This window comes from Thamnophis elegans, chromosome 6, assembly GCF_009769535.1.
Source record: "Thamnophis elegans isolate rThaEle1 chromosome 6, rThaEle1.pri, whole genome shotgun sequence".
In the NCBI taxonomy this organism is placed as follows: domain Eukaryota; kingdom Metazoa; phylum Chordata; class Lepidosauria; order Squamata; family Colubridae; genus Thamnophis; species Thamnophis elegans.
The window spans coordinates 12,290,946-12,316,868 of record NC_045546.1 but is presented as its reverse complement, the minus strand read 5'-3'; the positions used below and the strand labels follow the sequence as shown (position 1 = coordinate 12,316,868).

Here is a 25,923-nt window from a genome sequence, read left to right as displayed (position 1 = left end):
CTGATGGGGATAACTCTGTGTTGACCGCATCTCAAACTGAACTGCAAATGGTTCCTGTACTGTGCAATTTTTCTGGAAATCCATTCATACCCCTACACCATTTGAAAAGTGTTCATCCCAAAGTGCATAGCTAAATGTCTATGGAGACTCCATTATCCATGGCTGCCCCAAAGGTGCATTTTCAAGATGCAACTGGACTTTCTGGGGGGGCGGGGGGTTGAAGATGTTTCTCTTCTTGGATGAGAAGCGAAACATCTTCAAAGAAAAAAAATGGAAAGTCCAGTTGCCTCTTGAAAAAGCACCTTTGGGATATGCAAATAATGCTTCTACATTGTAAACTGTCCAGAAAGTGCTGTAAATCTCTATGTGCAGCTGTGGTGGGCTGATGCCAGTTTAACAACCGATTTGGTGAGCATGCATTTAACTTGTATGTGTGTTTTGCATATGCACGCACAGCGCTGAAAATGGAGCATTTAGAAACTCAGCTGCTTACCTTTCAAGTCAGCAACTCTAAGTAAAACAGCTGGGGGGGGGGGGGGAATCGGCTGTGCTGGGTGATTGAGATGAGCTAGAAAGCAGGAAATAAAGGACAGGATAGAACAGGGGCGGATGGGTGGTGCCAGCTGATTGTGGGAGCTACCAGTTCACCTGAACCTGTCCGAGCCGGCTGAATACTACCTCTGATATGCAGAATATAAGCCTAAATGTTACTGCTATTGCTATCCAGTGTATGTCATTTCAAGGAGAATTTCTCCCTGTTCTGAAAGCTGACAGCTTGAAGGTGAACGCTGGGTCTGTAAGATAAGCCGATAAAGGTTTTTTTTTTTGTTTTTTTTTGGTCTACACAACTCTACAAAATCAAAAGGTTGTTTCTAGATTTTTCTTCTTTTTCTCATCCTTGTTCCTCTAGTGCTTCTACATCTCATTCGGATCACTCAGCGCACACCAAATCAGCTTCCGTCATTTCGTCAGATTCTATCTCCACTTCTACCGAAAACTTTTCTCCTGATTTGAGGGTAAGTACTGGAGTTGACCAATAGCAATAGCAGTAGACTTATATACCGCTTCATAGGCCTTTCAGGCCTCTCTAAGCGGTTTACAGAGAGTCAGCATATTGCCCCCAACAATCTGGGTCCTCATTTTACCCACCTCAGAAGGATGGAAGGCTGAGTCAACCCTGAGCCGGTGAGATTTGAACCACTGACCTGCTGATCTAGCAGTAGCCTGCAGTGCTGCATTTAACCACTGCGCCACCAATGCCTTAGCAGAGGCCTGGGGTGAATAAGGTGTACTATGTACAATTAAATTCAGCCATCAGTAGACACATAGACATTGAGAACATCTATAGATCATGCAGGAAGGGAAGTGGCTCAGTGGCCAAGACACTTGTCAATCAAAAAGATCAGCAGTTGGGCGGTACGAATCCCTAGTGCCGCGTAATGGAGTGGGCTCCCGTTACTTGTCCCAGCTTCTGCCAACCTAGCAGTTCGAAAGCATGTAAAAAAATGCAAGTAGAAAAATAGGAACCACCATTGGTGGGAAGGTAACAACGTTCCGCGTGCCTTCAGCTTTTAGTCATGCCAGCCAAATGACCACGGAGACGTCTTCAGACAGTGCTGGCTCTTCAGCTTTGAAACTGAGATGAGCACTGCCCCCTAGAGTCAGGAACGACTAGCATGCATGTGCGAGGGGAACCTTTACCTTTATAGACTATGCAAAAGATACTATCAACCAGCCCAAAAGAGAAAAAGACTCCAGCACTTCTCCACCAGTAATCCCATCACCCAGATCAGCATAGATTAACGCCATCTGATTAACTTCAATCAAGTAAACAATACTCCTTCAACAACCTGCCAAAGAGCCATCAGTAAACAGCCCAATCATAGAATCTCTTAAGACTTCCCCCCACCCACAGAGGCAGGCAAAAGTCACTAGAATATAAACTGACAGCAAACAGCACTCCTTACTAGCAGTGATGATGTTACTTAGTTAGAGTAATGAAATGTCTGAAAGAAATCTTAGAGATCCTCAAGGACCCCTCAAATGTGTACATATAAAGTAAACACTAAATGAAGGGTATTCATTCAACCTAAATTCAGAAAAGTCCTCTTCTAATAGCATTTTTAATGTGCGAGGAATGTTTCTATTTCACTTTGGGGTTTTTTGATGGTCAAATACACGTTGAGGTCAGCCTGTATTCGTCCATCCTAGAATCTATAGGAGGGTTCCCATTGCCTTTTTTTTTCTTGGAACGATTTTATTTTTCAAATTCATGGTTTAGCCCAGTGGTAGTCTACCTGGTCCCTACCGCCCACTAGTGGGAGTTCCAGCTTTCATGGTGGGCGGTAGGGGTTTGCTGTAACTCTGCTTTATAAATTTTATAAAGTTACTTCCCTACTTTATAAATCACCATTACTGTGGAACCGATGGGCGGTTAGAAAATTTTAATACTACCAGAAATACAAAAGTGGGCGGAAAGTATAAAAAGGTTGACTACCCCTGGTTTAGCCTTTCCTCTGGGATGCAACTTTTCTAGTAGTTTTCCACCCAGGTACCAACACGGTCCAATCCTGCTTGTCTTTAGGGAGATTTGCCAAATTCACCAGATGCTGCCCTATGCTATCACTGATATTATTATGTGTGCTCACATCCTCAGTGCTCCTTGGCCCAGGAGGAAAATATAACTGCTTTTCCATGAACACTTCCTGTTATGTTTTGACCTGGCACTTAGGAATAGGAAACAAATGCCACATTAGTTGAACTCACAGCTGATCCTTTTGTTAGCTTTGGACTTTGGGTGTGTTACATGTTGAGACCATGTGATGTAGCTTTCATGCAAAACCCGTTTATATTGTATGGCCTATGATTAAATGTAAAAGCAAGCAAGCTACTATAGCGGAAACAAATATTTCTTTACAATACAAGATATTCTTAACTGAAAATTATTCTGTTGCTTATAACTAGCAATTGATGTGGTTCAGACTACGTATGAGTTATTTCCACAAATAAGTAAAATTTGCCATTCTCTTTTTCAGATAGATGTAGATTGATGATGGATGGATGGATGGATGGATGGATGGATGGTGTTCGGACCTAGGCTTCCCAAGAGCATGAAGCAAACTCCTTGTCCCAACAAAAACTCCTTTTATTAATTTACTGTGAATTCTGGTCATTCATATCCAGCAAAGTCTTTCAAGGGAGGATTTACAGTCACAGACCTTATCTGGCTTGGAGAGCTGCCAGGTCGATATCTGCAAAACTTGACAAGGAGTCTGGGAGAGTCACGAACCAATTAAGCAAACTAATTGTCTTCTGCAAACTCCACTCCCCTTTTGCTCCTCTTTTATTTCCTCTGGGAGAGGCCATTCATTGTCCACCTGTGGCCTTACTCCCAAGTCAACTCCTGTTCTTTAGCTGTTCCCTTCGTCTGACAACCCTGCGCATGCGTACACTGGGAACAGGCTCCAGCTGTTCGTCTGCTTCACTGATGTCTGATCTGAAGGCAGCTGATAACTGGCATACGGCTCTGGCCCCCTCTCTGTCTCCAACACAGAGCCCTCATCAGAGCCTTCCCCAGACTCCAGGACTGGCCCATGTTCCTCCCCAACCTCCTCACTGTCCGAATCTGCTGCCAGCTCTGCTGGTGTGCCACAACAGATGGATGAATGGGTGGGTGGGTGGGTGGGTGGGTGGATGGACGGACAGATGGACAGAGGGGAGGGAGAGGGGGAGAGAGAGGGAGAGGGATAGAAATGATTACATTATCACCTACCACCTTAAAATGCTATAATAAGTTGCTTTGGAATTTTCCATCCAGCTGTATTACTTTGGGGTAAAAAAAAAAAAAACTAAGCTACAAGAGAAGACAGTTCAGATTTCATGTCAATGTCTGAATCCAATTTGTTGAGCTTTGTTCCAAAGCTTTTTCTAGACAAAACCAATAAGGGTCCTAAATAATGAACTTGGGTAGAACAAAGCTCAAAGTGAGAAAGACAAAATAAATCCATTTGTACCCATCTACCTACTTAAACCTACTTTTCTGTATTCTAATGTAGAAGAAAGCCAGTTTGGAGAAGGGGCTGAAGGGCTGGACTAGAAACCAGTAGACCATGAATTCTAGGCTTGGTGATGGTGAGGCTGGGCTTTAAATGTTGACTTTTATATTGCTTCTTGAGGGTTCTTCAGAAGATCCTGACCTTGTAGAGGTAGAAACCTGTGAGCAATGGCTCCTTCTAGAGTTCCAGAAATCAATTAGGAAGTTGTTGCTACTTATAGTAAGAATCTCATGGATCTGCTCTAAAATTAGAGCAGGTTCTCTCTCTGATTCCAGGGTAAGTAGTCAAGTGACAAATTCAAAGGGAGGAAAAAGAAGTGGCCATTTGAGGGAACTCATTTTTTTATTAAAAAAAAACTTTTGATGTCCAGTTGCTGATTGATGAATGTGGTTTGCCCTCAATTTGTTGGCATGGTTCATCTAACTTTGACCAAACTTGCTGCCAACTAGTGGCCATCTCGGTTTTTTGAATTCTAAATTTTTAACTTTGTTTATGATGAGGAGATGCTCTTTTATCCCAAGCAGGGACAACTACATGCTTATGACACCTCACATTGCACATGGCCATTGATTAAAGATAAAGGTAGAGGTTCCCCTCGCTCATATGTGCTAGTTGTTCTCAACTCTTGGGGGCAGTGCTCATCTCCGTTTCAAAGCCGAAGAGCCAGCGCTGTCCTAAGACATCTCCATGGTCATGTGGACTGCATGACTAAACGCCGAAGGCACACCGAACACTGTTATCTTCCCACCAAAGGTGGTCCCTATTTTTCTACTTGCATTTTTGTGTGCTTTCGAACTGCTAGGTTAGCAGAAGCTGGGACAAGTAACGGGAGCTCAGTCCGTTACGCAGCGCTCGGGATTCGAACCGCCGAACTGCCGACCTTTCTTATCGACAAGCTCGGCATCTTAGCCACTGAGCCATCACGTCCCTTGATTACCTAAAGAATATTGGCCATTGATTACTTAAAGAATAGTGTTATTTTCTTTTTCATTTTACCTTGACTAGGTTTTAGAATGTGTGTGTATGGGTTTTTTTTTTTTTAAAAAAAAATTACATTGAATGTGTTTTAATGACTGCATGAAAAGTGATAGCATGAGTTTTTGCAAAAAATAAATGTTGTAAAAATAGCACAGCAAAAACCTGCATCAGAAATTGCAGGAGTTTCTCTCTCTCTCTCTCTCTCTTTTTTTATATTATGGTCCCTGAAACCGTGAAGGGCATGCAGGAATTTCTACTTGCATCAGCACCCCTGAAACTGGCAAGCAGATTTCATACACCCAGCCTTCTTTTCCCTTTATTTTATTTTATTTTAAAAAGACATCGAAGCTCATAAACCCTCCGGTTCCTTTTCCCCCTCCTCGCTCTTCACCAATTGCCTCCCGATGCAAAAGAATTTAGCTTATTTAGCAAGATCCTCTTTTAGTTTTGTCCTTCCTCTGTCTTCTTTTTATAGCTCTCTCTCGTCATAGACTTGTCAAAGACCAGGTTACAGTCTATTGATTTAGTGCAAATTAGATCAGGGAAAAATTTAAATTTAGCGCACATTAGATCGGGGGAAAGCCAGCCTCGCTCAATCTTTTGTCTCTGAGACAAGGAAAATAGAAGTGTCTAGAATGGGTTGGTATTTCAAAAGGCAGGCATAGAAAAAAAAGTTATCTCAGAATTAGTCAAGGTCCTTGAGTATTTGCATAGGTGCCCATCTTGGAGCAAGAATGCTCTCCTGCAATTATCTTTGGTTGTCATTTGAGAAGAACCCGATTTGAAGAGTACAAGCTGGTGGCCTTGGAGTGACCTTCTGAGGAGGGATCCATTATTTCCTCTTTGAGGCTGCTGTGTTCATTCTTATTGTGACTTAGCTACAATTCTCAGTCTTCCTTTTGCAAAGTGAGTGTGGGCAAGGGATTGTGTTCTTCTATCATCACACGACAAATCTAACTTTTGCCGAAAGCCTGCAGTTTGTCTTGGGGTTCCTCACTTGGATTTTTCAGAGATGCAAGGGATAACTACTCACCCCTAATTTAATGTAACCCTAATTCATTAACCCTCATAGATTCATCTGTAAAAACAATCGTCACTAAATAATCAGCAAGTGTTCCCAGATTGCAGCTGAAGTCTTTTTTTTTAAAAAAAAGAAAAAAATGTTGAAAGAGTAAAGTTTGCAATGATTTTTCTCAATGGTCTTGCTAATTTGTAGGAATTAAACACAGTAACGTCTACTTCACTGTACCAGAAATTCGGTCTCTCTTCTTTTTCTCTTCTTTTTTTCTTGTTGCATTTTTTTTTTCTTTTTTTCAGTATAAACTTACATATTTTATGCACAGTGCATTGACTGGGTGCAAGTCTTTTTTAAACAATAGTAATACAAATAAATATGCATAATTCTAAGCTTCCAACTTCAACAATATTAGTCTCTTTTCATAATCCTTTATCATTTTCCCATTAATTCATTTAAACATGAATAATATTTCTATGCACCCTGTATTTATTATCACTACTGAATACTATTATTAAATATTTTAAGAATTACTCATTATTCCACCATAATTTCAATATTCCAAATGTGTAGTATTACTAATAATGCCAAATATTAACAATATTTAATCAATCCCAGGACTGTGTCTCAAAATCCCCATAATTTCTAGTCCTTACTATTTTAAATTCACAATATACTTTTTAATACATTATTAATATTATTAATACAATTACATTGCCTAATTCTAAATTCCCACCTACTAATCTTAACTTATTCGGGTTGTAGTAAGTACATACTGTCTATTAGTGAATATACTACTATTTTGTGTATATATTTTTGCCTATATATTTTTCCATTTTATTAATTATCCATCATCTCTTAACCTCTTTAAAACTCTATCGTTTATTAACTTTTGACAGTCTCTCTTCTTGATGTGATGCATTTTTCTAACTGGTAAAGTGGAGTGAGTGCAAATTATGAGTTGAATTTAAAAAAGAAGAAAAGTTTTTTTTTTAAATTAAGCTGATTCCTGAAGGTGATTTTTTTGTCCAAAGGAGAAGTTGAGCAAATTGGAAATAGCAAGGGGAAAGATGATACAAAGTTGGTTCATGAGAATTACTGGACAATTGATGCTGTCTAGCAAATCTTTATTTTATATCTCTACATGCTGTTCTTACACAAAGAGCAAGGTGATCGCACTCAACATACTTACCAAAACATCATATCCTCTACACCAGTGGTTCCCAAACTTGGCAACTTTAAGACTTGTGGACTTCAACTTCCAGAATTCTCCAGCCAGCAGAGCTGGCTGGAGAATTCTGAGAGTTGAAGTCCACAAGTCTTAAAGTTGCCAAATTTGGGAACCACTGCTCTACACATAGTCCTCAATTTACGATCACAATTGGGAGCAGAATTTATGTTGCTAAGCAAGGCGGTTGTTAAGTAAGTTGCGTCAATTTTATGACCTTTTGTTGCCGCAGTTCTTAAGCAAATCACTGGAGTTGTTAAGTGGATCCCAGAGTTGTTAAGTGAATCCAGATTTCTCTATGTCCAAAACTGGCTGGGAAAGTTGCAAATGGCGATCACCTACCCCAGGATGCTGCAGCCATCATAAATACCCACCAGTTGCCAAGTATCTTAATTTTGATTACATTACCACGGGGATGTTGTGATGGTCGCAAGGATGAGAACCAATCAAAAGTCATTTTTTTCAGTGCCACCATAACTTTCAACGGGGCTAAATAAATGTTTTCATAAGTCAAGGGCAACCTGTATTTGATTCCAGCCTATTGTACTATATTGTATAAAACCTAGGAATTTTGCTTCATAAAATGTGTTGTATGGCTTACTGTGTTGCCCAAACTGGACTATCATAGCTTATTCAGCAAACTATGGTTAAACAAACCATGTTGGGGGGGGGGAATCACCAAAACTCCAAAAAAAAAAAAAAAAAAACCTCAAGAGTATCCAAATTTTTTTCTCTTTTTTTCTGTTGCCAACAGTTGTCTGATCCTCCTCATGAAGCCTTTCCTTACTTCTGTAAGGAAGTTTTATTTAAGATTTATTTAAAAATATAGTTAATTGATTAATTGCAGTATCCAAATATAATATAGGATTTTATTTCATTCGTTCATTCGATCTTTTTTTTAACCAGTTGATCTGGGCTACTTACATTCTCCACAGTATACATAATGTACACAAAAGGTTTGGTGAAGAAGACAAGTAATTTCATCATTTGGGCCTTACCTCAGAAAAACAAAATGGGAGACCCCCTTGTAGATTTTCCTAGAAGCTGCGAATCAGGTCGGTTGAAGCTGAGTGCAAGAGACACATTTTAGTGCCAGGCATTGTTGGTTGGGCTTAGGTTATTCTTTACAGATTGGTCGAGAAAGTTTCAGACTCTTGAACTTTTAAGGATTGAAGCTGAGTGCACCTGATGTTGTGTTTCTGTTTTAGATACTCAGAGAATCTAATAAATTAGCCGAAATGGAAGAGCCCCCTTTACTACCAGGAGAAACTATTAAGGACATGGGTAAGTGCACCTATTTGCATTTTCCTCACCAAAGTAAATTGCAAGAGCCGTGGAAAGTAGTCCTCAACAAACGACCACAATTGAGCCCCAAATTTCCATTGCTAAGCAAGACAGTTGTTAAGTGAGTTTTGCCCCATTGTACAGGCTTCCTGGCTATAGTTGTTAAGTGAATCATTGCAGTCATTAAGCTAGCAACATGGATGTTATGTGAATCGGGTTTCCCATTGACTTTGCTTGTCAGAAGGTCGCAAAAGGTGATCACCTGACCCCGGGAGACGGCAACCCTCATAAGTACCTGCCAGTTGCCAAAGGATGCTGCAACGGTCATTAAGTGTGAAAAATTGTCACAAGTCACTCTTTTTAGTGCTGCTGTAACTTTGAATGGTCAGTAAGTGAACTGTTGTAAGTGGAGGACTACCTGTATAAGTGTGCCTGTATAAAAAGTAAGTGCAAGTAGTGCAAGTAAATTTTTACTAGTGGTTCTGTGGGTGTGGTGTGACTTGGTGGGCATGGCTTGATGGGCCTGGCAGGGGAAGGATACTGCAAAATCCCCATTCCCTCCCCACTCCAGGGGAAGGTTACTACAAAATCCCCATTCCCACTCCTCTCCAAGGGAAGGATAATGTAAAATCCACATTCCCTCCCTACTCCAGGGGAAGGATACTGCAAAAACTCCATTCCCTCCCTACTCCAGGGCAAGGATACTGTAAAAACTCCATTCCCTTCCTACTCCAGGAGAAGGATACTGTAAAATCCCCATTCCCTCCCTACTTCAGGAGAAGGATATTGTAAAATCTCCATTCCCTTCCTACTCCAGGAGAAGCATACTGTAAAATCTCCATTCCCTCCCCATTCCAGGAGAAGGATACTGTAAAATCCCCATTCCTTCCCCACTCCAGGAGAAGGATACTGTAAAATTCCCATTCCCACTCCTCTCCAGGGGAAGGATACTGCAAAAACTCCATTCCCTCCCTACTCCAGGGCAAGGATACTGCAAAATCCCCATTCCCTCCCTACTCCAGGAGAAGGATACTGCAAAATCCCCATTCCCTCCCTACTCCAGGAGAAGGATACTGCAAAATCCCCATTCCCTCCCCTCTCGACCCCTTCCAGTCAGGCTTCAGACCCAGTTACAGCACAGAAACCGCTTTGGTCGCATTGACCGATGATCTTTGGAGAGCCAGAGATGGAGGACATTCCTCCATCCTGGTTCTCCTTGACCTCTCAGCGGCTTTCGATACCATCGACCATGGTATCCTTCTGCGACGACTGCGGGAGGTGGGAGTGGGAGGCACCGTGCTGCGGTGGTTCTCCTCCTACCTCTCGGACAGGTCGCAGTCGGTGTTAGTGGGGGGGCAGAGATCGACCCCTAGGCCCCTAAAATATGGGGTGCCTCAGGGTTCGGTCTTATCCCCCCTACTATTTAACATCTACATGAAACCGCTGGGAGAGATCATTCGCAGGCACGGGATAAGATACCATCAATATGCGGACGATACCCAGTTGTATCTGTCCGCCCCGTGCCAACTCAATGAAGCGGCGGACGTGATGAGCCGAGGCCTTGAAGCCGTTATGGACTGGATGAGGGCTAACAAGCTTGTACTCAACCCGGAAAAGACTGAGTGGCTGTTGTGTTTCCCTCCCAACAATTCGACCAATATTCCATCACTCAGGCTGGGGGGTCAAATTTTACACCCCTCAGAGAGGGTTCGCAACTTGGGAGTCCTCCTGGACCCACAGCTATCCTTTGATCACCACCTGACGGCTGTGACCAGGGGGGCATTTGCCCAGGTTCGCCTGGTGCGCCAGTTGCGACCCTACCTGAATCGGGAGGCTCTCACAACAGTCACTCGGGCCCTTGTGACCTCTAGGCTGGAATACTGCAATGTGCTCTACATGGGGCTGCCCTTGAAGAGCATCCGGCGACTTCAGCTAGTCCAGAATGCGGCCGCGCGAGTGATCGTGGGTGCACCTCGGTTCACCCACATAACACCTATCCTCCGCGAGCTGCGCTGGCTACCTGTCGATCTCCGGGTGCGCTTCAAGGTGCTACTAGTCACCCACAAAGCCCTTCATGGTAGTGGATCTGCGTACTTGAGAGACCGCCTTCTGCCAATTACCTCCCTGCGACCAATTAGATCTCACAGATTGGGCCTCCTCCGAATTCCATCCACCAGCCAGTGCCGGCTGGCAACTACAAGGAGGAGAGCCTTTTCTGTAGTAGCTCCGACCCTTTGGAACGAGCTCCCCGTGGAGATTCGTACTCTCACCACCGTCCAGGCCTTCCGCATAGCCCTTAAGACCTGGCTAGCCCGTCAGGCCTGGGGACAAAGATAATCGCCCCTCCCGAATGATGAATGAATGCTGCACATTATTTTACTCTATGTTTGTCTACGTCACTGTTTGTATTTCCCTCCCCTGATCCTATGTAAGCCGCCCTGAGTCCCCTCAGGGAAAAGGGCGGCCTATAAATTTTAATAAACCTTCAAACCTTCAAACCTTCTCCAGGAGAAGGATACTGCAAAATCCCCATTCCCTCCCCTCTCCAGGAGAAGGATACTGTAAAATCCCCATTCCCTCCCTACTCCAGGGGAAGGATACTGCAAAGTCCCCCTTCCAGTGCATTCAGTGGTATTTACCAGTTCTCTGAACTACTCAAAATTTCCGCTATCGGTTCTCCAGAACTGGTCAGAACCTGCTGAATACCACCTCTGGTCTTGACCTAAGGAGTGTAGGATTGATAGGCTAGAACTAGAAAACTGGCAAAACAAATGAAACGGGGTAACTGGGCCGGTGTGTGTCAGACGAATTCCTGCTAGAAATACTTGGCTTCAAGTCTTTGTTTATATGAATCCAGCTTCTAGCTGCGCATGGGGCTCATTAAAATAACTTTGCGGGAAAGTTTAAAGGTTAAGCATTTTGTCAGAGATTCCAGGGGAAATAATGTCAAACTGTGTGTCTCTCTCATTCTCAAATCTGTCCATAAAATAATCATGTCAGGCCATATTTATTTGTTCCTGCCACAAAGTTTGAAATCCTTTGTCCTTCTCCCACATATTTCTCCATGTACAAGACTGCAGAAGTAGTGAGAAGGAATTCTTTTTGTTTCCTTCTCCAGAAGGCATAAATCCAGAATTACTCTTTCACCTTAAAAAAAACAGGAGGGGGGGGAGGAGATATTTTAAACCTTACGGCAATGATTCCCTGTGGAAATATTTATAATACTTCTAATTTCTTTCCTAGCAAAAGATGTTACTCATATCTGCCCGTTTACCGGAGGTATTCGAGGAACTTTGACAGTTACAAATTACAGACTGTATTTTAAAAGCATGGAAAGGGTAAGGCTTAATAAATTGCTTTTTAAAAAAACTTTTTTCTTGTTTTTGATGGATACTCTATTTGAAGGGAGGGCACAGATCAATATGTACTTTGTGAGCCATGATGGAATCTTCTGCCTTTCGAAGTCGAGTTGAAAAATCTCACATGCTTATATATTAAGCGATTACACAATATAGCCTTCAACATGAAATAATCAGAACTGAAATTTTTATAACACAACAAATACTTAGATGCAGCATTTCTTTTTATCTAACACTAGCTGATAACCTGGCGTTGCCCAGGTATTTATATGTCCTAATCCTGTATTAAATAGGAAAAGCCCTGATTTTGTTGAAAATGTCCGGACCAAACATAATTTCTAATGTTGGGTTTTCTCCCTTATCAGTGGGAGCCCCCTTGTGGAGCACTGAACCATTATCATGGCAACTCCACTGTGCTTTACAGTAGAAGCCATTTTAAGGCACAACAGGCTGTATCTTAACAGAACACTTCCCCCCCCCCAAAGGGTGTTAGGGGTGCCTTTTCCCCACAGTATTTGTTTCTAGAGAGTAAGTCATCTGTGTACCAAGTTTGGTTGAAATTGCTTGACCTGTTCCAGAGTTATGCTGGAACACACACACACACATACACACACTATACTGAATTTTGGATGAAAAAGTCAAGCAATTTAATGCTTGTATTATCAACATTCTATATTTTAATTAATCTTGATAGAATATTTCTTCCTCTTTATTTCCAATACTATAACTCAATGTTTCTCAACCTTGGTAACTTAAAAATTGGTGGACTTCAAATCCCAGAATTCCCCAGCCAGCTATTCTGGCTAGGAAATTCTGGGACTAGTAATCCACCCATCTTCAAATTACCAAGGTTGAGAAACACTGAATCCCTTTCTATTTTTAAAAATTATCAAGAGCTTTTGTTTGTATGGGTTATATTTATCAATATTTACCATATTAAAAATTAAAATCAATGCATTCTCTGTCTCTACGTGTCTATGGAGATTTTCAGTATCTGGATTTATGGCTGTCCCAAAGATGCTTTTTCCAAAAAGCAATCAGACTTTCTTGATTTTTTTTCTTTGAAAACATTTTGCTTCTCATCCAAGAAGCTTCTTCAGAACTGAAGTGTTCTGACCCAGGCTTCCTTAAAAAGCATGAAGCAGAGTCTGGGTCCCGCAAAACCTCTTTTATTTACAGGACTGTAAACTCCTTTCATTCACAGTCAGCAAGGCTTTGCAAACAGTCTGTCAGAGGAATATTTATCAACACGAACCTTATCTCGCTTGAAGAGCTGCCAGATAACTAGTTTCCAAACGCAGGACAAGGCAAAATTTGGCACAGAGTCTCTTATAGTCACAAACAGAACTTTCCACTCTTGAAACGACCAAAGGAAAGAATTGTTTCCTGAAAAAGCCCACTCCCCATTTTGTTTCCTATGGGAGAGTCCAATCACCTCCAAAGTGTGACTTTACTCCCAAGACAACCCCACTTTCTTAGTTGTTCTTGTCTTCTGGCAGCTCTGCACATGCACACACTGAGAACAGGCTCCAGCTGTTCCTCTGCCTCACTGCTGTCTAGCTCCCTCTCTGCCTCCGATGCAGAGCCGTCGTCTGAGCTTTCGTCAGCCTCCAGGACTGGCCCATGTTCCTCCCCAACCTCCTCACTGTCTGACTTTGCTGCTAACTTTGTTGGCCGCCAGCAGGCCACAACGTGAGGAAGGAAAAAACCAAGAAAGTCCAGTTGCCTTTTGAGAAAAGCACTTTGGGAATCTCTTTGCCTCTACCTTTTATCCTGGTCGTTTGATGGGATTTTAATATTGGGTTATTTTTCAAGCTAGGTTGGCAAATAATTTTGATTTTGAGGACTGCAGCGAGAGCCTTGGGGATCCCAGGACCATACTTTAAGAAACACTGCCCTAAGTTAGCTAAATAATAGAATGCCAATGATTTTTAATTGATATTGCATAAATATTATTCTTCTGAAACAATATAATGTGTCAGCATTTACAACTACATAATGAAAAGGAGGGAGAGAAAAACTCACCTGTGAAAACACTGGAGCAACATTGCCAGCAGCGTAGATAAATGTAGGCTAAATGAATCAGGACTTTTACGGATATTCATCAACTTCAAATATTCATTAGGACTATAAAGCACTTTAGATTCAGTCTCCAGAGAGCAAGTCTGTTATTTCTTGCACAGTAGTGGCAAAATTTATGATTGCCATAAGAAGGAGCAAAGCAAAGCTGTAATATTCACATTTCCATACCATGCATAGAACAAGAAGCCACTTTAAAGTTTACATTTTCTCATAGCTTGTATTTTTATAGACAATGGCAGTGGGTGGGATTCAAATAATTTAACAACCGGTTCTCTGCTCTAATGACCAGCTGGGTAGGCGTGGCTCAGTGGTCACATGACTTGGTGGGCGCGGCCAACTCAACATCACTCATGTCGATGGGCGCTTCGCCTTAGCTGTTACAATATAGTAAGGGTTAACCGGAGAGGCAGTTTCAGTAAGCAGTGCAATAAAGATTAGGCTAGAAACAACACCAGAATGTTTCCTTCCTGCCTCCCTTACAGGATTAGCCCTGTAAAGTGGGAAAGAAGAAAAGGAAACTTCTTCCAACAACTGGTTCTCCAAACTGCTTAGAAAGTTAACAACCGGTTCTCTCGAATAGGTGCGGACTGGCTGAATCCAACCACTGGACAATGGTCATGTGTTGACATGTAACAAAGGGAAATATATTTTGTGCTGAATAGTCATTTAGGTGTTGGATTAAGCTTGGGGAGATCCAATTTTATCCACTCTTAGTTGTGGAAATTTTCTGAGTGATTTTGGCCAGTTTTTCTCTCTCAGACCACCATATTTCACAGAGAGCTTGTTTTGGTGGCAAAATGAAAATAGATTCAATGTGTAATACGCTATATATAATAAGGATATATATAGTAACTAATGCAGGCGTATCAAACAGAGTGCTTAGATCTGGCCCAGGGGGCCACTCTGAAAACAGAGAAGGACTAGCCCGCAGTGCCTCTGCCAGCGAAAATGGAGCTCCATTTTCACTGGCAGAGGGTTGCAGGAGACTGTCACAGCTGAAAACGGAGCTCGGGAGCCCATTTTCTCTGGCAGGGCGCTCAGGCTGCCACAGACACCCCAACACGAGTGATGGTGAGCAGGCCACGCCCATCCTGGCCACGCCCCACGCCCTCTTGGAAGTCAAATACAACCCTCAATGAAATTGAGTTTGATACTCCTGATCTAATGCATTAATCTTAACGGTATCCTCAGCTTTCTGAATGTGTTCGTGAGTTTATTGCATAGCTATGTATCAAAAAATCAAATCCTTAGCTCTGTTAGCTCTGTCTAAGAACAATTCAGTAGTTTGGATGCTTTATTAATAAATTTCCATTTTTTTCCAGAACCCTCCCTTTGTTCTAGATGGTCCTCTTGGAGTGATTAACAGAGTAGAGAAAATTGGAGGAGCTTCCAGTCGTGGTGAAAATTCATATGGCCTAGAAATTGTGTGCAAGGTAAACTGGTTTATCAAGAATTAGAAGATACTGAGTTCACGATCCATATAGCATGTAATGGGTATAGCTTATAACATTCTTAATGGACCTTCAGTAAAGCATGTTGTCAGAAAATTCATATAATCATAAAATGTAAGGGTTGTAAATGACTCTGAAGATCATTTAATCCAACCTCCTGTCGAGTTGAAGAGTAGACTACTCTGGTTTTATGTTTTAAGGTATAATAATTTTAGATGAGGTTCATTGAAGTTAAACATTTTTTGAGTCTGGAGACCACTCTCGCCTATATTCATGATTGAATGAAAAGCTAAATTTAAATTAGAGATTAGTGGGGAATAAAAGTCATGTCATTTTTCCCATCCAAGTTTGTGGCTTCCTTGAAAACTACCGTATTTTTCAGAGTATAATTCGCACCAAGATTTTGAAGAGGTAAAAAAGTTTTTGCACTCTGCAGACCTCCCAAACTTTCTGCACGCCTCATTTTTTGTGAAAAACGGGGCATGCTGAGAGCTTGAGAGCAAATAATGGCCCATTTTTTGCAAAAACGGCCCCTTTTTTGCCAAAAAAAAGGGCATGGATAGCCTTTAGGAGGCTTGTAGAGTGCTCCGGAGGAGGGGCAAAAATGAGCAAAAAAAGGGCCCATTTTTCGCTTGTTTTTGCCTCCCCAGCCCCCAGGAGCACTTTGTAGGCCTCTCAGACTCTGCACATTCATTTTTGTGAAGGGGGCGGGGTTTCGGGAGGCCAAAAATGGTGTATTCAGTGTATAAAACGGATCTAGATTTTCACCCTGTTTTTTTGGGGGGGAAAGGTGCGTCTTATACTCCAAAAAATATGGTACTTCACGGACACCAGATTAAAAATCACCGTTCATAGTGACTTGTGGTTTTTACCTCTTACAAAATAATTTTCCTCCTCTCCACAATATGACATAGGAGGAATTTGGCAACAATTGATAAAGTAATTTCTCAGCAAATGAATTAGTATGGGGGGGGCTAATGGGCTTCTGGTACAATCTCATTTTTTCCCTACATTTTGTAGGATATCCGGAATCTTCGGTTCGCTCATAGGCCTGAAGGTCGCACGAGAAGAGCCATATTTGAGAACTTGACAAAGTATGCATTTCCAATGTCCAATCACTTGGTGAGTATTTGTTGCTAAATCTGACAAACGTTTTTTTTTCCAAGGCATCCAGGTAGTCCTCGAATTACAACCCCAATGGAGCCCAAATTTCCATTGCTAAGTAATACAGTTGTTAAGGGAGGGGTCCTTGGGGCTCTCTGAGCTTGCTTGTTTTCTTGCAGATGTTTCATTACCCTAACTAGGTAACGTCATCAGTGCAATTGTTAAGTGGGTTTTCCCCGTTTTACCTTTCTTTCCACGGTAGTTAAGCGAATCACTGGAGCTCTAAGTTAGTAACGGAGTTTTTTTTAATGTGAATCTGGTTTCCTCATTGTCAGGAGTTCACAGAAGGTGATCACATGATCCCGGGATTCTGCAATTATAATAAATGCATGCCAGTTGCCATGTGTCCAAATTTTAATCACATGACCATGAGAATACTGCAACAATTGTAGGTGTGAAAAACAGTCATAAGTCACCTTTTTCAGTGCCATTGTAACTTCAAATGGTTACTGAATGAACAACTGTATGTTGAGGACTACCTGTACACCGTGATTATAAGCAGGGGTGGGCTTCAATTTTTTTTTTAGCAAATTTAGTTTTATTTAGTTCTCTGCCTGGTTACATATTGGGCATGGTCTAGTCAGCCTCCTGTTCCACGGCGGTGTGTGTATGTATTTATTGCCTTCCCCGGGCTCCGGAGATTTCCCTCGAGCCTCTAGGAAGGCGAAAACGGCCTCCCCAGGCTCTAGAAGCTCTCTGGAGGCCAGAAACGGGCCCATTTCTGGCCTTCTCAAACTTCCAGTAGGCCTGTTTTTCACCGTCTCCGAGCCTCCGTGCACGCCCTCCACTTAACCTGCATCCATAATGGGCCAGGTGGGAACTCCTGGGAGGGGTGCGGTGAGCAGGGCCAGCCAGGAGTGGGATTTGGGGATTCCCTGAACTGCACAGAATCTTAACTAGCGCTTCTCCCGAACCCCTGCAAACCCCCAGCAGGCCACCCCTGATTATAAGATAAAAATGCAGGAAAGTGAAGGTATGTTGATCTTGGTGGGGGTTATTGGCTTCTTGAAGCCAGTCTAAAAGCAAGGCTGTAATCCTTTCATGTTGCAAAAGAGGGAGACTCAGGGATGTATCAGAATGTTCAAATATTTTTTATTTCCCCATAAATCCTGGGATTAGTCACTTTTCCCCTAATTGATGGGGGGTGGGTGGGATATGTGTGCCAAACATTCCTTTCTTTTAAAAACAGTCTGAAAGGGTAAAGAAACCTTTGGGTTGAGTTCAACTCCTTGGTGACCTGAGGGAAATATCGATGAGGTGTTCTCGGGCAACAATACTGAAGTTTTGCCACTATCTTCTTCCAGGATGTTTTTTGCAACTTCCCTTTCTAGCCTACAGCTCTAAGATTTCCTACTGATCTCCGGTCAAAATACAAATTTGATTCTGCTTGTCTTTTTAAGATCAGTCAAGGTTGGGTGTGCACTACTACTATAAGAACAATATCTCAAGGGTGCTTTTTCAAAAGGCAACTGGACTGTTTTTTCCCTTGAAGAAAATGTTCTCATCCAAGAAACCTCATCAGTGATATAGCTTCAGTGTACCCCTTGAAAGTGCAAATCAAACAGGAGTTAAAGAGAGTTCAAAATTTCTCCACATACCGTATTTTTTGCTCCATAAGACGCACCCGACCATAAGATGCACTCCTGTTTTTGGCCTTAGCGTGCCCCGTTTTTGGCCATTGCGCACCCCATTTTTGATCCATGTGCCCTGTTTTCAGCCTCCACAAGCCCCATTTTTGGCCTCTGCGTGCCCCATTTTTGGCCTCCACACGGCCCTTTTTTAGCCTCTGCGCACCCCATTTTTAATCCCATATGCCCTGTTTTCAGCCTCCACACACCCCGTTTTTGGCCTCCACATGCCCCGTTTTTGGCCTCTACGTGGCTCGTTTTTGGCCTCTGCGTGTCCCGTTTTCAGCCTCCGTGTGTCCCGTTTTCAGCCTTCTTCGTAGAGGCAAAAAACAGGATGTACAGAGGCCGAAAATTGGATTGTGCAGAGGCTGAAAATCAGCCTTCCATGCATTCACTTTGACTTGAAAACGTGCCTAAATAGGGCAGCATAAAGTCAGGGCGGGCCAACCTGCGATTTTCACTATCGGTTCGAGTGAACCGGCTGAATAGCACTTCTGGTTGGGACCTGTGATACTCTTTAATTTGTGAGTTTTTATGGTCAAGAATATTCTTTGCCGAATCCTCCTCCTGATGAAGCAAAAGAGAAAGTGGACAGTGAAGATTTATGTGCCATGGCATGCATTAAAACTTTGGGAGGGGCTGTGCCTTATTCATCACTGCGCACTAATCTAAATGGGAACAGTTGATTGTTCCCTAGTTATAGATCCCACAATTAGCATTAAGTTCCATGTCCCTCTAAACAAACAAAACACCATCTGGAGACCATCACTTACAGAGACTGGCAATCCTGTGCAACTCTAAGAAAGCAAAATGCAGTCCTATAATGCTGCTTTGAAAAACAGTTCTTATTAAGTTTCATCTTAAGAACCGTTTATTTCTTCCCTACCAGTTTCTTGGCACTTTCATAGATCAGAAAATAAAGGAATGTGGAGAAACATATATTGATCTGCTTACTATAACAGATGTACATTCTGGGGCTCTCTGCCTTTCTTTTGTGCTTTTATTAAGGTACACAAACAAAAAATGCTTCATGGGAATACCCTGTTTCCCTGAAAATAAAACCTCCTTGGATAATAAGCCCAATCGGGCTTTTGAGCACATGTGCTAAAATAAGCCCTCCCCTGAAAATAAGCCCTCTCCAAAAATATTGCAACACAGTCGCAAGCCGTGGGGTGACCACACTCGCCGCTTCCTGCACCTCAAAAATGATAAGACCTCCCCGAAAATAAAGCCAAGTGCTTATTTCGAGGGGTTCAAAAGAAAATAAGACCCTGTCTTATTTTCAGGAAAACACAGTAGTTATTTGGAATTACATATAAAAATGAAACATGCATTGCTAAAGAATCTTTCCATTTTTTTAAGCCTCTGTTCGCATTTGAGTATAAAGAAGTTTTCCCCGAAAATGGCTGGAACGTTTATGATCCGATTTTGGAGTACAGAAGACAGGTGAGTCTCACTCTTCCGCCTCTGATTTTCAGGTTTTGCTGAAAATCAGCCAAATTTATCTTATTACAAACTTACTGGCTGGAAGAACTTCTAATGCAGGGCTTGATAATTCTGGGAGTTGAAGTTCACACATCTTAAAGCAGCTAAGGTTGGGAAACGTTGGTCTAGTGGGGTAATCAAATGAAAACGATTCCCACGTAATAAGTGTGTCTGGGCCAGATTAATCTAAATCCTAGCATATCACGTGGTTATCCAGGAAAAAACTGCAGCAATAATGCTGCGTTTGCAGAATGACTAGCACTGCAGAGGACGTGAAACATTTTTGTGGATCAAAAAAAAATGAAATAAAAGGCCATCTTGTATATTTACAAAGCAATCTGCTGTCTTTATAAGCACAAGGTGATCCCCATGCCCCGCTGTTGCTTATTAAAAATCTGGGAAATAAAACTGGTAGAAAGACAAATCTGCTCTGTGAAGTGGACAGTGAAATGGATTTGTTTTGTCCACGTTCTGTAAATATCTGATTTTTAGAGATTGGTATCCAGAGAGAGGTTCTCCTCTCCCCTCCTCTCCCTTCTCCTCTCTCCTCTCATTTCCCCCTTCCTCTCCCTTCTCCCCTCCCTTCTCTCTCCTCTCATTTCTCTCTTCCCCTCCCTTCTCCTCTCTCCTCTCACTTCTTCTCTCCTCCCCTCTCATTTCTCTCCTCCCCTCCCTTCTCCTCTCCCTTCTCCCCTCTTCTCTCCTCCCTTCTCCCCTTTCTCCTCTCATCTCTCCCTTCTCCTCTCATTGCTCCCTTCCCTTCCCCTATTAACATCTCCTGAACAGCTTCTCTTTCCTATAAAGGGCATTCCTAATGAAAGTTGGAGAATGACTAGCCTCAATGAACAATACGAGCTTTGTGATACCTACCCTGCCCTTCTGGTAGTTCCAGCCAATATTCCAGATGAGGAGTTGAAGAAAGTGGCTGCGTTCCGGTCAAGGGGCCGTATACCTGTAAGTCTGGCACTAGCGGGATGTCTTCTTCTGGTGTCTCCCAATGGGTTGGGCTGCATCCTTCACCAAGTGGATTTTGGGGTTTTCTGTGTGTGTGTGTGTGTGTGTGTGTGTGTGTGTGTGTGTGTGTGTGTGAAGATCGGTAAGAATCCTTTTACAATTTATGGACATCATCCATCCTAGCAGCAGGAATGCTTCGGACTGCAGTTGCTGAGATTTGATGCAGAATAGTTAAATGCAGAGCCAGGATATTCAGTTATCTTATATATATATTATATATATATATATATATATATATATATATATATATATATATATATATATATATATATATATATATATATATATATATATATATATATATATATATTAGTTTTGTTACAGAAAAAAACACAAAAAGAAAAGCATCATCTTTCATTACATCTTGTAGAAAACGTATATCCATTGGTCACAAGTACATTTCGTGCGTTCTGTCCACAATCACATATATTCCATTCAGTTTAAAATGTATATGTTAAAAATTTATATATTTTACTATCACACCACACCACAATTTTCATTTAGTTAAGATTTCAAAAACACAGCCACCTGCTGGCATTTTTTTCCCTTCCCCCAGTTCCAGTCAATCTGCCATATCTTTATAACATATTCTAAGAAAAAAAAAGTCAATTAGTAGGACATCTAACATTTCCTCTCTCTAACATATCTTTATTATTATTATAGTTAACTAGGGTTTATTACATTTTTATCTCCTCTTCTCTCCACAGAGAGAAGCAAGGATATTCAGTTATCTTCTTGATCCACTCTTGGTTTCCCCTCCTCCCTTTCTTGTATTCTACCAGGTTCTATCATGGATTCATCCAGAGAGCCAAGCCACCATCACTCGCTGCAGCCAGCCAATGGTTGGCGTCAGTGGCAAGAGGAGCAAAGAAGATGAAAAGTATCTTCAGGCAATCATGGATTCCAATGCCCAGTCCCACAAAATACTCATCTTTGATGCCAGGCCAAGTGTCAACGCAGTCGCCAACAAGGTTGGGCGGTCATACCTTTTGCAACACGCATTTCAGCCCTAGCAGTTTCTAGTGCTGATAAGTCCTTGACTTAACAACCACAGTTGAGGCCAACGTTTCTGTCACTAAGTGAGATATTTGCTAAGTAAATTTTGCTCCGCTTTATGACTTTTCTTGCCACCCTTGTCAAGTGAATCACTGCAATTGTTAAATTAGTAGCAGTGTTGTCCCAAAGGTGCTTTTTCAAGAGGCAACTGGACTTTCTGGTTTTTCTGGCAAGAGCCGAGGTGGTGCAGTGGTTAGGGTGCAGTACTGCAGGCCACTTCAGCTGACTGTTATCTGCAGTTCGGCGGTTCTAATCTCACCGGCTCAAGGTTGACTCAGCCTTCCATCCTTCCGAGGTGGGTGAAATGAGGACCCAGACTGTGGGGGCGATATGCTGACTCTGTAAACCGCTTAGAGAGGGCTGAAAGCCCTATGAAGTGGTATATAAGTCTACCTGCTATTGCTATTGCTATTGAATATCACCTCTGGTTTATTAAACAAATCCAGAATAAGGTCTTTTTAAAACCTGAAACTGGCAAAAATGTCACACCTGACTGGGATGCTGTAACCTGTTGTAAATGTGAGCCAGTTGCTAAGCACCCAAAATGAGATGAATCTATGAAGTGGTATATAAGTCTAACTGCTATTGCTACTGCTATTGCTATTTCTTTGAAGGCGTTTCGCTTCTCATCCAAGAAGCTTCTTCGGCTCTGACAGGATGGTAGGGAAATGGAAGGATGTATATTCCTTTCAGACAGCTGGTCATTTGCATCCTTCTTGCCAGTTGTTAAGGTCACCTGGGGGTTTATCTGTGTCATCAAGTTCACCTGAGTGGTACAAATGGGTGAGGAGCCTTGTGTAGTCTGGACATAGATGATGTTGTATCCTCCTCTATTTGAGAGAGGGGGCTGTCCAATTTTGACATAGATTTGATTTGATTTGATTTATTGCATTTCTATGCCGCCCTATTCCCAGAGGGACTCAGGGCGGCTCACAAACCAAAGTAAGGGGGGGGGATACAAACAGGAGGAAAACAACGGACAAACAACTACAACAATTTAAAAACAATCAACAAGCACACAATTTGAGTGGGGATGGGAACTCGTCAGCCCCAGGCCTGTCAGAACAGCCAGGTTTTAAGGGCTTTGTGGAAAGCCTGAAGGATGGTGAGGGTCCGAATCTCCACGGGGAGCTCGTTCCAGAGGGCCGGAGCAGCCACAGAGAAGGCCCTCCTCCGGGTGGTAGTCAATCAGCATTGGCCGGTAGATGGAATTCGGAGGAAGCCTAGTCTGTGAGATCTAATCGGTCTGGTGGAGGTAATTGGCAGCAGGCGGTCTCTCAAATACCCAGGTCCAATACCATGAAGGGCTTTATAAGTAACGACTAGCACCTTGAAGCGTATCCGAAGACCAATAGGCAGCCAGTGCAGCTCGCGGAGGATAGGTGTGATGTGGGTGTACCGGGGTGCACCCACAATTGCTCGCGCGGCTGCATTCTGGACAAGCTGAAGTCTCCGAATGCTCTTCAAGGGCTGCCCCATGTAGAGCGCACTGCAGTAGTCCAGTCCACATAGATGGCCTCTTTGATCCCTCTTTCAAACCAGCGGTTCCTCTCTCTCCAAAATGTGGACTTTGCTGTCTTCCAAAGAGGGGCCTTTGTCTTTTAAATGCAGATGGGCTGCTGAATCTAGTCCTGATAGGTTTGTTCTCCTATGTTGTGCCATGCATTTATGCAATGGTTGTTTTGTTTCCCCTAATGACCTGGATGTCTGAGAATATCCATACACAGCAGGGTTCTTTCATGCATGGTTCTTAAATGGATCTGGCTTCCTCCATTGACTTTGCTTGTCAGAAGGTCGTCAAAAGGTAATCACATGACCCAATGACACTGCAACTAACTTAAATACATGCTGGTTGCCAAACATCCGAATTTTGATCTTGTGACCATGGGATGCTGCAACAGCCGTAAGTGTGAAAAGCATAAGTCACTCTTCAGTGCTGTTGTAGCTTCAAATGGCCACTAAATGAATGGTTGTAAGTCGAGGACTATCTCTACACTGCTTCTTCCCAACTTGAAGTAACCCTTTCAACTAGACAGGACTCAAAGAATAGGCTCTTGTTTCAGTCTTCGCAACTGTGGCAGGGGGCGGCGTGTGGCTGTGCAGCCAGTGATGTAGAGTTTGCAGTTCTGAAACTGCTCAGGGGTGTCATTGAGGGCCGCATGAGGGTTGTGTTTGACCTCGGGGGGCCAGTGGGGTGGGCCTGTTCGACATCACTCAAGTCGGGGGCGTCTGTGATAGCCAAGTACTCTGCCAGCGAAAACAGGCTCCCGAGCTCCGTTTTTTGCCTGCAACAGCCTTCTGCAACACTCTGCCAGGAGAAAAAGAGCTTGAGAGAGTCGCGATTTGTCAGAGTTCGTTGCAGAAAAATCAAATCCAGAAAGCACAGACAGATAACTGGTTCAGCTGGATTCATTAACTTCTCTATATGCATAAGAATAGATGAATAAATGTACAATACCAACAGGTGGTTCTTCCAAGTAAACACAAGGCAGGAGAGTCACAGGCAAACCCAAGCAGTTTGTTTCATATCAGCAGACGAGCCCAGATAGACTGCTAGGTTATTTCTCAGAGCAGCAGACTGAATTGAATTGAATTTGAATTTATTGACATTTGTATGCCGCCCACTCCTTTGGGACTCTGGGCGGCTTACAGGCAAGACAAAAAACATATATTAAAAAAATTAAAAATAAGAATACAATGGATAAAATTTCACACCATGCATACTGTTAGAGTGGGGCTGGATACTAATCAACAGCCCCAGGCCTGCCGGAACAACCAGATCTTAGCAGCTTTACGGAAGGCCGGAAGAGTAGTGAGGGTCCGGATCTCTACAGGAAGATCGTTCCATAGGGCCGGAGCAGCTACAGAGAAGGCCCTGCCCCGGGGGGCCGTCGACAGACATTGACCGGCCAACAGCACCCAGAAGAGGCCCAATCTGTGTGATCTTATTGGTCATTGGGAGGTAAATGGCAGGAGGCGGTCTCTCAGGTAGCCAGGTCCTAAACCATGTAGGGCTTTAAAAGTAACGACTAGCACCTTGAAGCGCGTCCGGAGACCAATGGGGAGCCAGTGCAGCTCGTGGAGGATAGGTGTAACATGGGTGTATCTAAGTCAGGGGTGAGTTTCAACCGGTTCACGGCAGTCCCTGTAAATCGGTTGGTCGGCGAACCCGGAAGTAAGTAACTTCCGGGAACGGCGAAGGGCCCGCCCGCGCTCCTTACCCGGTTTTGACAAGTCTGCGCGATTCTCCAGGAGCAGCTGGAGCATCGCACAGACACTAGTACGCTAGCGTGCACCGCACGCGTGCACGAGGACGCCACCGGCCCCGTTCCAACCGAACCGGTTGGAACGGGGCGAGAAACCCACTCCTGATCTAGGTACACGCAATATCGCTCGCGCGGCTGCATTCTGGACCAACTGCAATCTTCGAACACTCTTCAGGGGCAGCTTTACAGACAAAGAGAACCGACTCTATATAGGGCAGTTAAGCTAAGTCTAAGCCACGGCCAGGCTCCGAGCTGTCTAGCATGGCTCTCAGTCACCAAATAGTTCTCATTGGCTGACCTTGTTCCCATGTCTCTGCCAGTCATGAATATTCTAACACAGTTGGTCCTCCTGAACTCTGTTTTCGCTAGCAGAGGGAATGCGGGCCAGTCCTTCCCTAGTTCCAGGACAGCCCCATGGGCCAGATCCAGCCACTAAGGCCTTGAGTTTGGTACCCCTGTCTTAGCCGAGCCCCAAACAGCCGCATATTCACTGTCTTTGCAGGCTAAAGGAGGAGGCTATGAAAGCGAGGATGCTTATCAGAATGCGGAATTGGTTTTCCTGGACATCCACAATATCCACGTCATGAGAGAATCACTGAGGAAACTGAAAGAGATTATATATCCTAACATAGAAGAGACACACTGGCTGTCAAATTTGGAATCCACTCATTGGCTGGAGCACATCAAGGTCAGTTGATGGGTATACTGTGTCTGTCTGTATTAGGCTGCAGGGACCATTGGGAATGGGTGCCCTAGAAACGCCATAAAATAAATAAAATGCATTGTGATTGTGTGTCATCAGCATGGATCCATAGCAGCCGTTCCTAGTGGTAAATATATTCTACTATCCAGGAGCAG

General features: G+C 43.1%; 1 protein-coding gene across 1 annotated transcript in view; it reads left to right on the top strand.

Moving 5' to 3' along the window:
• The first annotated feature begins 916 nt into the window (after nucleotides 1–916).
• MTMR2 (myotubularin related protein 2) overlaps nucleotides 917–25,923 on the top strand; it is a 37,992-nt gene continuing 12,985 nt past the window's right edge. Inside the window, exons 1-9 of the mRNA XM_032219959.1 lie at nucleotides 917–1,016; nucleotides 8,485–8,560; nucleotides 11,804–11,898; nucleotides 15,324–15,434; nucleotides 16,473–16,574; nucleotides 19,607–19,690; nucleotides 20,534–20,683; nucleotides 21,526–21,714; nucleotides 25,568–25,753. Coding sequence (XP_032075850.1) covers nucleotides 8,515–8,560; nucleotides 11,804–11,898; nucleotides 15,324–15,434; nucleotides 16,473–16,574; nucleotides 19,607–19,690; nucleotides 20,534–20,683; nucleotides 21,526–21,714; nucleotides 25,568–25,753 — 963 coding nt within the window. The 5' untranslated portion in view covers nucleotides 917–1,016; nucleotides 8,485–8,514. The remainder of the gene's footprint in view (nucleotides 1,017–8,484; nucleotides 8,561–11,803; nucleotides 11,899–15,323; nucleotides 15,435–16,472; nucleotides 16,575–19,606; nucleotides 19,691–20,533; nucleotides 20,684–21,525; nucleotides 21,715–25,567; nucleotides 25,754–25,923) is intronic.